General features: G+C 36.7%; 1 protein-coding gene across 4 annotated transcripts in view; it reads left to right on the top strand.

Moving 5' to 3' along the window:
• PLAA (phospholipase A2 activating protein) overlaps window positions 1-15783 on the top strand; it is a 40365-nt gene that overhangs the window by 10310 nt on the left and 14272 nt on the right. For all 4 annotated transcript variants that reach the window (XM_032306277.1, XM_032306274.1, XM_032306275.1 and 1 more), the window contains 5 exons: window positions 7026-7126; window positions 7217-7337; window positions 9708-9875; window positions 10333-10468; window positions 12144-12313. In XM_032306277.1, coding sequence (XP_032162168.1) covers window positions 7026-7126; window positions 7217-7337; window positions 9708-9875; window positions 10333-10468; window positions 12144-12313 — 696 coding nt within the window. The remainder of the gene's footprint in view (window positions 1-7025; window positions 7127-7216; window positions 7338-9707; window positions 9876-10332; window positions 10469-12143; window positions 12314-15783) is intronic.

Genomic DNA, 15783 nt, shown 5'->3' on the forward strand with positions numbered 1-15783 from the left:
GGGGCATCTTCATATATGGAAGGGATTTTTACCTTTCTTTTTCCTGTGAACTGTATTAAAAACTCCTACCTATTTAATACAGGGTTACTGGCCATTTTTGAAATCCTTAATTATATTTATTAACCCTTAAATACAAATTACAAATATTTTCCCATTTTGCTATCTTTTTTAACTTTGCACATTTTTTTGTAATGCAAAAGTCAGTTTTTATGTAATCATGTTTGTCTTGATCTTTTAAGGTTAGAAGATCTCATAGAGATCTGTACAGTAAAAAATACTGCTTCAGCTTTGCAGGGTATTTTTTCCAGTCTGATTTATTTCTATGTTATCATAAGGTAATCTTTTGTTATTCTGTTAGTTTGCGTGATGGTTTAGGGGCCAAGTGTTATTTGCACTTTTTTTCCTTTTTTGATAGCCCATACCATGCTAGCAAATGTAGCTGAAGAAATTAATGATTGATATTTTTATGTCATTTTTTTGGTCAGTTTTCTAGCCCAAATTTTATATTCTAAATATCGTAAAGTAGTACCATCCTTTAGTTGATATTATATGTATAACACTTCCCAGTTACATTATAAGTTGTGATTCTAAGTAATTACATGTTTCATTATATGATCTCTAAAGGCTTTTTCAAAGCTGAATCTTCCTTACACATATTGAAAGAGATTTATTTTGTTATTCATTCTTTCTGCCTGATCTTGAAAGAAATTTTAAGAAAGAAATTTTTTGAGCTTTCTAAAATAATGTTTCTCTTGAATTGTATGCTACATTGATCTCTGAGAGAATATAAAAAGCATTCCCGAATACACTATCAAGATGAGACATTTAGAAAATTGGAATTGGTAATTAATTCTTTTCATGAAAGAACCTCCTGTTCCCACAGATTTAAAAACTGAAACTTATTTTGTATAATCAGCTTGATTCACTATTTTCCATTAGGAAATATATGTTACAAGTTTTTGGAGGTAAATTATTATTATCTGAGAAATAAGTTTATCCAAAAGAAAAAAGTTTTTAAAAATGAACCATTTCCTGAAAGCTTATGGTTCTCTGTTTTTAGACTGGTTCATTAATAATATATTAATATAAAATCAAATGGTTAATTTACTAGTCTTCAGGACATTTGAGTTTAAAGAACGACTGATGATGCATAGGCTATTAAGTTGATTTTTTAAAAATTTTAATTATTTGAATAACAATTCTTCATGTAAGTGGAAAAATTTACTTTGATTTCAGTATTCAGATACAGTAGTCATATCTTTTTTAAAGATTTTATTTATATATGTATTTATTTTTAAAGATTTTTATTTATTTATTTAACAGACAGAGATCACAAGTAGGCAGAGAGAAAGAGAGAGAAGCAGGTTCCCCGCTGAGCAGAGAGCCTGACGCAGGGATCAATCCCAGGACCCTGAGATCATGACCTGAGCCGAAGGCAGAGGCTTTAACCCACTGAGCCACCAAGGCGCCCCAAAGATTTTATTTATTTATTTGACAGAGAGAGAGATCACAAGTAGGCAGAGAAAGAAGGGAAAGCAGGCTCCCCGCTGAGCAGAGAGCCCAATTCGGGGCTCAGTCCCAGGACCGTGAGATCATGACCTGAGCCAAAGGCAGAGGCTCAGTGGTTACTGAGCCACCCAGGCGCCCCAGTAATCATATTTTTATGTGTACAGTCATCTGTTTCAGTCTTTGTCCCTATGACTAAGCGTGGGTAATACTTTACAGATTCACAGAAGATACTTTCTTCTCCAATTACCAAGACTATTTCCTATCTAATTTTTTTCATTTTAGAGATTAAAATCATTTCATTTCTCTGAACTTTGGTTTCTTCATCTGTTAAATGGGACTAATAGCAGCACTTAGTTCCTGGGATTCTTGTGGAATATAATGTTTTTATGGTGTCTGGCATGTGGTAAGGACTGTATCTCTCTCTGTCTCTGTATCACTAAGCAAAGGTGTCTGCTGCTTTGCAGAAGCCCAACACCAGCACCTGTTTACTTCATATTTTACATACAAATCCTATTTTCTTTTTGTCCTACTTTCTACTTGTTTTTAATTTTATTACACTGTATATGTTCATGAAAGTCTCTTAAAATTTTTCTGGAGCACAGTAGGTCATAAAATTCGGGGAATGTTATTTAAATATCAATTCATATATAGTTCTTAAATATATTCCTATCCAGGTAAAAAATTGTTTTTTCCTAAAGATAGTGACCCCTTGACCCCCCCCTTTTTTTTCATTTCTATATGCATTTCTACATAACTATAGAAATTCTGCATAACTATAGTTGATATTTTACAAGGGCTGCAGGAAGTCTCCTAAGTGCCTATTACATTTTTTCAAATAGTCAGACACATAATAAGTCAGAATAGGCTGTTATGGTAGAGTAACAAACACTTTCCTGAACTCATGTGTCATCACACAAGAGTATTTCTCACTCACCATACATATTCATCATGGATTAGGGAGGGGAATATGTTCTTGGAGTTTCTCAGGGACCCAGGCTGATGGGGGCTCTCTCTCTCTCTCTCTGTGCTTCAAGAGTTTATTGTGGCAGTGAAAGGGCAATGTGATTAATAATACATGGACTCTTAAACCTGAAACTTCTATACCTGAAAGTGTCAGCCACCATTCATACTGTTGACTCACGTCTGCATCATTTAGCTGCACCTAATGTCATGCCCAGAAAGGGCAAGCTACCATATTGTTTATTCAGCTTGCTCTCCCTTGTGTAGGCAGAACATATCCACCTCTCTCTCAGTGTGGGGCAAGAACCCTGGATTCCTCTTTGCCAATGTATTTCCTAGAAAAAAATTCCCATATTTTTGTCATTTTTTAACTTAACTTTTGTAGCTTCTTAAAGCTGTGATGTAGGGGCTAAATATATTAGAAAATGGCTTTACTCTGTCCTTGTATTTGATTGTTGCTTTGGCTAGATGTAAAATCCTGTGTTAAAACCATTTACTCGTAGAATTTTGAAGACATTACTTTATTTCCTTTTAGTGTATGGTGTTAACTGAAAAGTTTGATTCTGTTCTGATTTCCCATCTTCTCTGTGAGACACATTTCTGTTCCCCTTGTAAGCTTTTAGGATTGCCTCTATTTCTGATGTTACAGATTTTCACAGTGCATCTCTCTGAAAATGCCTTTCATTTGGCACCTTTGTGGGTTCATGTCCTTCACTTTCGAGAATCTTTCTTATATTATTTCTTTGTCCTTTCTGCCCTGTCCCCTGCTATCTCTTTCTGCAGTCCCTATCATTGGATATTGAACATTCTGAAATTATTTTGACTTTTTAAGCTTTCCTTGTCCATTTTTTGTGTCATTGTCTTTTTCATCTAATTTTCCAGAGAGACTTTTTTTCTACTGCCGTTTAGTTTTGGTTTGGGTTTTGGACCTTTTACTTTTAGCTTTTATTTTTCTTATTCTGTCACTAATTTTTCTTATATAATATTCTACCTATTTGCAAATATTATAGTACTTGCTATAGTAGAGTGTATACAGTATATATAGTATAGTATATAGTATATATATATATACTATATATATTATAGTATAGTATACTATACTGGGTAATATACTATGTATTCATAGTATATATAGTGGTTCAATCAGTATACATAGTATATATAGTATACATAGTATATTACACAGTATAGTATAGTATAGTATAGTATAGTATATATAGTATAGTATAGTATACTATACTATAGTGTGTGTGTGTGTTTTAAAGGTTTATTTATTTATTAGAGAGTGCAGGGGAGGAGGGAGTGGCAAAGGGGAGAGAGTCTAAAGCAGACTCCACACTGAGTGCAGGGCTTGACCTCATGACCTCCCTTATTTTTGTGTTTCTTTGGATTTTTCTGTTTCATGTTGGAGACTTTGATTAAATGATTGTTGATACTAAATTGGCTGCTCATATTCAAGAATAAGGTATAAAGAAATAGACAGAAAACTTTTTAGCTTGTGTAGATAGAGCTTAGTGATTGGTGAGCTTCATTAGAATGCAAACTGGTACCGGTCTATCCTTTTAGATGGGACACCCTCTCACATGTCATTATCTGAAGTTCTTTAGCATTTCTCAGTCTCCTAGAGCAGAATTCTCCCGTCTGTTGCCTGGGTGGCGGGGAATATATGCATGGCTGCTGGTACAGTGAGAGAAGGGGATGTAGATTTTCCATTTATTTCCCTTGTGTTTCATGGGGCTTTTTTTTTTTTTAAGATTTTATTTATTTGACAGAGATCACAAGTAGTTCAGAGAGGCAGGCGGAGGTGGGGGGTGCAGGTGAGCAGACGCCGAGCAGAGCATAGCGCCTGGTATGGGGCTTGATCCCAAGATCCTGAGATCATGACCTAAGCCAAAGGCAGATGCTTAACCCATTGAGCCATGGGGCTTCTTATTCCAGACCTTTATTTTGTCCAGCTGCCTGAATATGCAAACTGTGCTTCAGTTCCTCCAGAGAATAAACCTCCAGTTTCCTGCAGTGGGTGAGGATGTGCTTTCCTAACACTGAAGGTTGAAAGGAGAGATCTAGCTTTTCAAGTCCTCTGCCTAGCCCCATTCTCCATGGAACCTAGTAGCTGGCTACGGAGTCTCATGAGAGTTTCCTGCCCCCCCCCCCCGGGAATTAATTTCTAATCTCTCTGGGTGTTTAAATTATAATCTCCATTTTCCTAAATCAGTTATGTTATTTTCTGTTTTCTTTCTCCTTATAGATTAATGCCATTGGTAGCTTTACGATGAAGAATCTGTCAATTTTTTTGAAAGATTTATTTATTTATTTGAGAGACAGAGTGAACAAGCAAGCAAGTGGAAAGACTGGGGAGTGGGGCAGAGAGAGAGAATCTCCAGCAAACTCCCCACTGAGCACAGAACCTGACACAGGACTTAGCCCTAGGAACCTGAAGTCATGGCTTGAGCCAAAATTGAGTCAGATGCTCAACTGATTGAACCACCCAGGCACCCCAACACTCTACCTTTTTTTTTTTTTTTTTTTTAAGATTTTATTTATCTACTTGACAGACAGAGATCACAAGTAGGCAGAGAGGCAGGCAGAGAGAGAGGAGGAAGCAGGCCCCCTGCTGAGCAGAGAGCCTGATTCCAGGCTCGATCCCAGGACCCTGGGATCATGACCTGGGCCTAAGGCAGAGGCTTTAACCCACTGAGCCACCCAGGTGCCCCAACAGTCTGCCATTTTTAAGCAGAACTCTCTTTTTTTGTTTCTGGGTTTTCGTTTTTGTTTTTGTTTTTGTTTTAGATAATTTTTCACATGTTTAATTTTTAGCTTATATAATTTTATATTAAGATAATAAGATTTAGGGGTATCTGGGTGGCTCATTGGGTTAAGCCTCTGCCTTCAGCTCAGGTCATGATCTCAGGGTCCTGGGATTGAGCCCCGCTTCGGGCTCTCTGCTCAACGGGGAGCCTACTTCCCTCTCTTACTCTCTCCCTGCCTCTCTGCCGACTTGTGATCTCTATCTGTCAAATAAATAAATAAAATCTTTAAAAAAAAAAAAAAAAGAGGACACCTGGGTGGCTCAGTTGGTAAAGCAACTGCCTTCGGCTCAGGTCATGATCCCGGAGTCTTGGGATCAAGTCCCACATTGGGCTCCCAGCTCCAAGAGGAGTCTGCTTCTCCCTCTGACTTCCCCTATCATGCTCTCTCTCTCAAATAAATAAATAAATAGAATCTTTAAAAAAAAAAAAAAAAAGATTAAAAAAAAAGATAATAAGATTTAATTACCTCGGGGCACCTGGGTAGCTCAGTGGGTTAAAGCCTCTGCCTTCAGCTCAGGTCATGATCCTGGCGTCCTGGGATCAAGTCCCACATTGGGCTCCTTGCTCAGCAGGGAGCCTGCTTCTCTCTCTGTCTCTTCCTGCCTCTCTGTCTGCATGTGCTCACTTGCTCTCTCTGTCAAATAAATAAAATCTTTAAAAAAATAAAAAATAAAGTTTAAAAAAAGATTTAATTACCTCGTCCATTGCTGTTGAATATTTAGCTGGGCTCCAGTGTTTGGGGTTTTTTGGTCTTTTTATTTATTTATTTTTTAAGATTTTATTTATTTATTTGACAGAGGAAGAGATCACAAGTAGGCAGAGAGGCAGGCAGAGTGGCGGGGAGGCAGGCGCCCTGCTGAGCAAGAAGCCTGATGTGGGGCTCGATCCCAGGACCCTGAGATCATGACCTGAGCCAAAAGCAGAGGCTTAACCCACTTGAGCCCCATTTTTCATTTTAATTAAATATTTCTATAAGCAGCATTTCAAAATCATTTGCATTATCTTTCTATATAGTTTTTTTTTGTTTTGTTTTTTTAACCAGAAGGGATTGTGCAGCCCATTTGATTCTGCTCCCTCATTTTGCAGATGAGAAATTGGAGGTTATTCCTTGGTTGGACAGTCCATTCATAGCACAGCCAGGACTTGCACCCAGAAATTCCGGCCCAGAGTCTGCTCTTGATCATTGCACTCTTCTGCATCTCCATTGAGTTAAGCCTTAACTGGCCGAGTTACTGTCAGTTCAGAAAGTGTTTTTAAAATTGCAGTGCTTGGGGTGCCTGGGTGGCTCAGTGGGTTAAGCCTCTGCCTTCAGGTCATGGTCTCAGGGTCCTGGGATCGAGCCCCGCATCGGGCTCTCTGATCAGCAGGGATCCTGCTTCCCCCTTCTCTTTGCCTGCCTCTGCCTACTTGTGTTCTCTCTCTCTCTGTCAAATAAATAAATAAAATCTTTAAAAAAAAAAAAAATTGCAGTGCTTTTGGGATGCATGGGTGGCAGAGTCAGGTACGCGTCTGACTCTTGATTTAGGCTTAGGTCATGATTTTCAGGGTCGTGAAATCGAGCCTGAGTTGGGCTCCATGCTCAGTGTGGTCTACCTGAGATTCTCTCTCTTGCTCTCTTCCTCTCTCTCTGTCAAATAAATCTTTTTTAAAAAATTAAAAAAACAAAATTGCAATGCTTTGATAACTAGCAAGGTTGAATATTTTTCTATACAACATTGTACTAACTAATACCTTTTTCCCCTTTAGTTTGTAGTCTTTCATCTGGAAAATTTGGGACATTACTTAGTGGCTCATGGGACACCACTGCTAAAGTCTGGCTGAATGACAAGTGCATGATGACCTTACAGGTACCGTAGTAGTTCTCTGTGAATGTTCTACATAATCATTAAATGTGATGACTTTGTGTCAACTCAAGTTAATTCCCATTTCACTCACAGGGTCATACAGCTGCAGTATGGGCAGTAAAGATCTTACCTGAGCAGGGCTTAATGTTAACTGGATCAGCAGACAAGACTATTAAATTGTGGAAAGCTGGAAGGTGTGAGAGGACTTTTTCAGGTAAGATCAGAGTAGACATTTATAGTCTCATCACTTCATATTCACTCCATTGGTGTATCCTCAAAAGCTTAGAAGCAACATTTGAAAAACACCAGTGTATCTGAACCATTTAATTTGGGTAGATGTAACTTTTCTGACAACTAATACTTAAAATCTTTTAAAAGATAAAATGAAACCTCTCCTAAAATAACTAGATGTGGACTAATAAATGGCTCTTAATGAGCTTGTAATATGGTATGCAGTTTGTTTTTGGTTTAACAAGTTCAGAGTGAAATTTTCAAGCGTAAGCCTTATTGATGGTGTGTCACTACTGTTAATTTCATATATACAGGAAGACATCATTAGTGCTCTTGTGAATATTGAAGTACATTATCAAATTTCGGGCTTATATTAGGATTTTAGATCAGTAGTCTTTTTGAACCTTACCTATTAAATAACTCCTGCACTGAGACATCTGCTGACTGACACTGGTATTGCTGATATTGCTGATTTATTTGTGGAACACTTAAAATTTTGGTATGAATTTTTTTGTTGTTTTTTTTCTTTTATTTTCTTCAAATTTGATCACTAGTCTGGAAAATACTTCAAGAAGTCCATTGTGCAGATAAAACTATCTGTAGATGGGCAAGTTATAATTAAGCATCACTGTGTTCCTGCTTCCATACATACATGTTATCAAGTTGTTACTAATCTTCAGTAGCTAATCTAAAGCAGCAAATACTGAACCTGAAAAATATTTTTGATTCCTGATCTCCTTTATTAGATCATAAGCTTCAGAAAATGTTCTGTCCTTAAAAAAAAGAAAGTAGGAGTGCCTGGGTGGCACAGAGCGTTAAGCTTCAGCCTTCGGCTCAGGTCATGATCTCAGGGTCTTGGGATTGAGCCCCATGTCAGGCTCTCTGCTCAGTGGGGAGCCTGCTTCCCCTTCTCTCTCTGCCTGCCTCTCTGCCTCCTTGGATCTCTCTCTGTCAAATAAATAAATAAACAAAGTCTTAAAAAAAAAAAAAGTAATATCTTCTGCATTGCCTCAGTTAATATTGAAAGAAATTGAGTTTTATAAAGTTTTTAAAAGGATTTTAAATTTTTTTTTTTAAAGATTTTATTTATTTATTTGACAGACAGAGATCACAAGTAGGCAGAGAGGCAGGCAGAGAGAGAGGGAGAGAGAGAGGGAAGCAGGCTTCCTGCAGAGCAGAGAGCCCGATGCGGGACTCGATCCCAGGACCCTGAGATCATGACCCGAGCCGAAGGCAGCAGCCTAAACCACTGAGCCACCCAGGCGCCCCAGGATTTTAAATTTTTTAATTAATGGAATATATGTATATTTCTAGTTATATAATTAAGAATAATCGGGCGCCTGGGTGGCTCAGTGGGTTAAGCCGCTGCCTTCGGCTCAGGTCATGATCTCAGGGTCCTGGGATCGAGTCCCGCGTCGGGCTCTGTGCTCAGCAGGGAGCCTGCTTCCCTCTCTCTCTCTCTGCCTGCCTCTCCATCTACTTGTGATTTCTCTCTGTCAAATAAATAAATAAAATCTTTAAAAAAAAAAAAAAAGAATAATGTTCCACAAAATCTTGTCTTATAAAAAAATAGTTATTATTTCTTACTGTATCATTTTAATGGTTGTATTTGTATATGTTATGAAATGTTTCTGCTGATAAAGCAGTGATGTTTGGTTTTATATTTGTGTTTTGGTCAAATCAGGGAAGAAGTTATGATTTGTAGTATCAAAGGAAGTGGGATTATAAGGGAGGAATCTTTAATTCCTGTTTTACCTTTTCCACTAGTTGTTGTGTGGTTTCAGATAACTCAATCTCTCTTAATCTATTCTTCATACTTTAATAAAGATTACTTTTCTACAGTGGTTTTTATTTAAAATTCTTAAATAATTAAAATCTTTTTTAATTGAATTTTTCTTAATTTTCATTAGTGCCCTTCATTACTGCCTCATTAGTGCCTTATAAATATTAATTTCAATATTATGTTTTGAGAAATTTAGGGGCTATTATTCTTTGTCATGTTTGAATGTTTATATGTTATGAATTAACTCTTGTTATTGAAGACGAAAAGTTGAAAATGAATTGTCAGGTGAAAATGAATTGTTGGGATCAGAATCTTATTTCTGGAGAGCTTTAGGAAATAATTTGGAGAAGATAAGGTAAATGTAAAATAACTCCCAAAGGTAACAAGAAATACTACCAAACCTAAAATAAAATTTTGGTTACCAGTCTTTTCTATAGAAAAAAATTAATTTCTCTGCTTTGAAAATCAGTTATTACTACCCACTTACATGTTTTATAATGGTAGTTAGTACAGAGATCCATCAATGAAATCATCCGTCTTACTGGTTTATATTATTCTTCTTTCATACAGGGCATGAAGACTGTGTAAGAGGTTTAGCAATTTTGAGTGAAACAGAATTTCTTTCCTGTGCAAATGATGCTAGTATTAGAAGGTGGCAGATCACTGGCGAGTGTCTTGAAGTATATTATGGACATACCAATTATATTTATAGCATATCTGTCTTCCCAAATTGTAAAGGTAAGATTAGCATGTATTAAAATTTTTAAATTTTATATCAATCACTGTATCATTCCTTTCTTGAGGTGGGGATAGGAGTGCTAATTATCAGTTTGTTAACTGTGATTTGAGTAATTTGGTAGCTTTATCTCATTAAGGATCTTCTGGTAAAGGAGGAGGTTGTGTGATCATCTTTATATTAATTCATATTTGATGGTTATGTCAAAAAGTTTTGGGTATTTCAGGAAAGACTATAATTTATTGATGCTAAGTGTACAGTATGTAAGATATGAAATACAGAAAATGTGATTTTTTAAGTTGTATATGGTATAAGTGAGAAATACATAAAATGTAAAACTAATTTTAAAATAGTTCGGGGTTAAAAAAAATCCTTATGCCTACCTGGGAAGGTGATATGTAATACATGTATTTAATTTTATTTATTCAAACTGATTTTTCCTATATTCATTAATTTTAGATTTTGTAACAACGGCAGAAGACAGATCGCTGAGAATCTGGAAACATGGGGAATGTGCTCAAACAATCCGACTTCCAGCTCAATCTATTTGGTGCTGCTGTGTTCTAGACAATGGTGACATTGTGGTTGGTGCGAGGTATTTATATTCTAGTCAGTCAATAAATATCATGTGTCTAGGCCTTTGGTATTGTGTAGAGATGACCCATAAGGAAACATCAAGTGAATTGGGAGACCATGTGTATATTTCTGGAGTGAAAAAACAGTACTAAACATGACAACTTTTACATTAATGAAACATAATTACACTGGTATTGTACTGCAGGTTGTACACTCAAAACTTTGAATGCAAAGAAATTGGAGAAGATCGAGATTAGTGTGGGAAAACTTTCTGAAGAAGGAGAAGTTTGGGTTGAAAATTGAAGGGTAATGAGTAAGAAGGGAAATGATAATTTCTAGCAAAGCAAATGTTATAAATAAAGATGTGGCATGGACACGAGAGGGATATGTGTGAGAAATGAATGAAAACGGTAGAGGACTCGTGCTGGGGAATAGTGGGGAATACTGGTAAGGTGGTAAGACATTAAAGCGGGGCATAACTATGGGAAACCTTGAATGCCAGGCCTTTTTTAGATTCTGTGCTTGAGATAAAGGGTTCTAGCTTTTAAAGAAGTGACATAATTAAAGCATAACTTGCAATTTATTACATAATAGGTTGGGTATAAGTAGTGGTGACAGTGAGCAGGAAAAGCAATTTAGAACGCAGTTATAGTGTGCCTGTGCCATTATGAAATGTTATCCCCACAGTGCTAATAGATAAGAGGCCAAAATATGAAATGTTACAGAGGAAGGATGATCAAAAGAAGGATGAAAGAAAAGCATAAAGCTTCTAATTTTTGGTGATTGCATTAATAAAATTGGGGAAGTGGGAGAATTGCTTTGGTACAGAAGGTGAGGCCCTTAGTTTTAGACTTCTGGGGTCTGAGTGGGATGAGTCAAACTTAACGCTGGTGAATCTGGCATGGAAGGCAGAGATAAAAAGAAAGCAACAGCCATAAGGGATGGAGGGCCTAATAAAGGAGGTGATTTACTTTTTGTCTGGGTCAAGTGCAAGTTTGTTGGTTTCTTTATTTTCCTCCCTAAGCATATTTAAGGTTGAAGTAAACAAACTGAAAGGGTGAAGTTCCTGTTAGTGGAAGGTTAAGTAAGAAACCAAGTTCTCTTTAGAATTGGGCAGGATTAGTGCATTTGAAAGTAGCTAACTTGCCTTTCCTACCCAAAACCAGAGGTTGGGGTTGCCATCGAGTCCAATGCAAGACTGGGATTACATTGGGATTACATTGCTAGTTAATCAGAATAAAGACAGACTCCATGTTTCCTGAATGGACAGATAATGAGCATCTGCTATTTTTAAGCTTTATGTTGTGTATTTGAGTCCTTTGTAAAGTAAACCAACTTACTGCCCTTCTTTATACTCTCCTATGTAATAGTGACATGAAGTCTATGTTATGCCTCTAGATTTTTATGATGGTAAATACTTACTTGGAATTCAAAATTGTGTCAAATATATATTTCTGTGTCTTTTGCCAGTGACTTTTCCCTTAAATTATCTTTTTCCTACCCTAAACATGGCTTTAGAAAGCAACAGAGGATAGTGTGTAAACCAGTATAGTGCTCTCCTCATCCATAAATACATAGTAACGTTTCTCATATTCACAAATACAGATTATTTTTGCTTTGAGTCATTTAGGTGTGATAATGTTCATGCACTATAGCATAAGTGACTTCAAATCAGTTTGTTTTTTTCTTTATAGTGATGGTATTATTAGAGTGTTTACAGAATCAGAGGATCGGACAGCAAGTGCTGAGGAAATCAAGGCTTTTGAAAAAGAACTCTCTCAGGCAACCATTGATTCCAAAACTGGTGATTTAGGGGACATTAATGCTGAGCAGCTTCCTGGGAGGGAACATCTGAATGAACCTGGTAAGTATTTCAGTGTATATATGTTTGCCATTTGGAATAATTAGAATGAGAAGGAAAAAGAGGTTGATTTGCTAGTAATTAAGTGTTATTCCCATTGCCAGACAGGCATTTTTTTAGAATTTGTACTGTTATACTTAACCATTGTGAGAAACCATATTCTTGCCTCTGTCTCACAGGTTTAAAAACTTTGAGCTAAACTGCTCATAAACAGGAGTCTTGTTTTTGTTTTAAATAAATCTCCTAAAACTTAGCTCATATACAGTAGGTACTCAGAAGTCACTCATTTAATACCTTTTGGTTGATTGGATTCTCTGAGAGAGGTAGTATAGACTAAAAATAAAAATGAGTTCAAATAAAGCAATGTCTGCAAAGCAAGTTGGGGGTAATTTGAGCTTAAATCAGAGGACAGTGGTTTTTCAAATGAAATCTAGATATATGCCTGATCCATAATAGCAGTTCTCAGAACTTCATCCACAGACCCTTAGGAATTCTGAGACTCTTTCAGGATATCCACAAAGTCAAACTAATTTTATAACACTAAGCTGTTATTTGACTTTTCTACTGTGTTAACATTTGCACTTAAAGGTTCAAAAGCAATGGTGGATTTAAAAAAAAAAAAAAAGCCATTTGCCCATAATAATGTTCTTAAAGAAGCATTAAAAATTAATTTTACTACAACCCATTAGTCATATCTTTGTTAATACTCTAGTTGACAAAATGGAAAGTACAGATAAAGTACTCAAAAGTACCATGGTGTTTCAAGGATAAGTATTTATGCATTTCTTTGAGTTACAGACTGAACTTTTTCAATAGAATGCCATATTTATTTCAAAGAACAACTAACCAAGGTTAAGTTTGGGGTATTTTTTTTTTTTTTAAAGAACAAAGTGATCACGTCACTTTAAGGAAAATACTAACAGTATTTATTGCTAAAGATACAATTTAAAACTCTCAAGTGAAAATTGAAATTTTGGAAAAAGTATCTGCTACCAGGAGTTGTTAAGATAGACCACTGGATTATAGTGTTTAGTAGAGCATTAAAAAATGCATTGATATGGTTTCAGATTCTAATGTATAACCTTTAAAAACCTACTACTTGTAGAATATTCACATTTTTCTGAAAAGGCTTTTAAACTAGTCATTTCTCTTTCAATTATATTATCTGCATGAGGTTGGATTTTCTTTTTTTACCTCAACAAAATGACAGATTGCAACAGATTGAATGAAGAGGCAGGTATGATAATCCAGCTATCTACTATTAAGACAGTAAAAAGATTTATAAATATATAAAACCATGCCAGTCTTCTCAGTAAACTTCTAAAACTATTCTTATTTTTCATTAAAATATTAAAATACTGTTTATTCAATATGTAATATATCTACTGTTTTCCATTAAGTAAACATTTTACTTTTTATTTTTTATTTTTTATTTTTTATTTATTTATTTATTTTTAAGATTTTATTTATTTATTTGACAGACAGAGATCACAAGTAGGCAGAGAGGCAGGCAGAGAGAGAGAGGAGGAAGCAGGCTCCCCGCAGAGCAGAGAGCCAGATGTGGGGCTCGATCCCAGGACCCTGGGATCATGACCTGAGCTGAAGGCAGAGGCTTAACCCACTGAGCCACCCAGGCGCCCCCATATTTTACTTTTTAATTTCAAATCCAGTAAGTCAGTTGATAAAACCCACATTAATAAAAGTTCTTCGGGCTTCTGAATAACTTTTATGACTATAAAGAGATCTTGAAATCCAGAGTTTGAGAACTGACCCATTATGCTGTCATGTTTTTAATATTCCTACAATTCTTTACAAAATGTAGTCTCTTTGTCAGTACACACACACACACACACACACACACACACACACAGTAAATATTTACTAAATACCCAATGTGTTCCAGGCATTGTTCTAAACTCTGGGAAATAGGAATAAAAATCTCTGTTCTCATAAATTTATGTTCTGCAAGAGACAGATAATTAAAAAGTAAATAAGTAATGATATAAATATGTCAGATAGGGATAAGTACCCTGGGAAACAAGCAGGAGTTGGGGTGTTTTATAATTTTAAATACAATGCTCAGGAAATATATATTATTTAGGATAACATTATTTGCTGTAACAGATAAACTCTAAAATCTCAGAGACTTCATACAAAGAAAAGTTTCTTTGCTGCACAGTAAAAGCTTAGTTGATGGCAAGGTATGCTGAGCGTGTTTGTGGAGCAGTTTTGCTCCTTGTGGCCATTCAGGGACCCAGGCTGATAGAAACCACCATCTTCAACATGTAGCTCCCAAGGTCCTCTTGTGTAGAGACTTTCAGCCATCAGACGGAATAAAAGAGGAGGGTAGAGTAGGATGGAGTAGGCCTAGAACTGGCTCACTCCCATCTCACCCACTCAGATTCCCCTGATCACTTCTCATGTGTGGCATCTAGGAAGTACACCCTGCTAAAGCCGCAGTTCTACTATGGAATACAAATGTGAATCTCTGGAGGACAAATGGCTGTCTCTGCCACTGAATGTTTTGCTGAGAATGTGACATTCAAGTCCTTAAGGAGGCAAGGGAGCAGATTTTGCCAGTACTGTATGAAGAGTGTCATGGGCAGAATTAAAAGCCAGCGTAAAGACTCCATGGCTGAAGTCGGGAGATAGGTGGAGGGGAGGAGTAGTGGAAGGTGAAGTCAGAGTGGATGAATGTTTGGCCTTGTACTTCATTCCAAGGACTTAGGCTTCACTGCGAGAGATGGGAAGCCATTGAAGGGCCTCCAGCAGAAGAGTGACAGAAGTGCTTTCAACTTTTGAAAGAAATTTTGTGGTTGCTGGGTTGAATATACACTTCAGGGAGCCCCAGGGCAAGAGTAAGAGGCCATTAAAGCAGACCAAGTGAGAAATGCTGGTGGCTTGTACTGTTGGGTAGCAATGGAGATGGTGAGAAGAGAGAGTTTTCTAGATCTTTTTTTTTTTTTTTTAATTTTTTAAAGATTTTATTGACAGAGACAGTGAGAGAGGAAACACAAGCAGGGGTAGTGGAAGAGGGAGAGGCAGCCTTCCTGCCAAGCAAGGAGCCCAGTGTGGGGCTCAGTCCCAGGACCCTGGGATCATGACCTGAGTCAAAGGCAGATGCTTAACGACTGAGCCACCCAGGTGCCCCCAAATCTTTTTTAAAGATAGAACTAACAGAATTTGCTGAAGGATTGGCTGTGGAGTTCAGAGAAAGAGGAATCAAACTCTTTTGTACTTTTTGGCCTGATCAACTAGAAGAATGGAGAGTCATTTACTAAAGTCAGTGTTGTCAGAAGATACTCAGTAATAAAACTTGTTTTATTTTAGTGGGCTGGCTTCTTTCTAGTAGAGACATACTTTTTTAACCTTCCTCTGTTTATACAGGTTCCTTTTAACCATTATTTTCTTTTGGGCTGCTTTCCAGTAGAGTAACATTTTAAAATCTTTTAATAAAAATTTCATTAAACCAA

Source organism: Mustela erminea, chromosome 12 (assembly GCF_009829155.1).
Source record: "Mustela erminea isolate mMusErm1 chromosome 12, mMusErm1.Pri, whole genome shotgun sequence".
Lineage (NCBI taxonomy): Eukaryota > Metazoa > Chordata > Mammalia > Carnivora > Mustelidae > Mustela > Mustela erminea.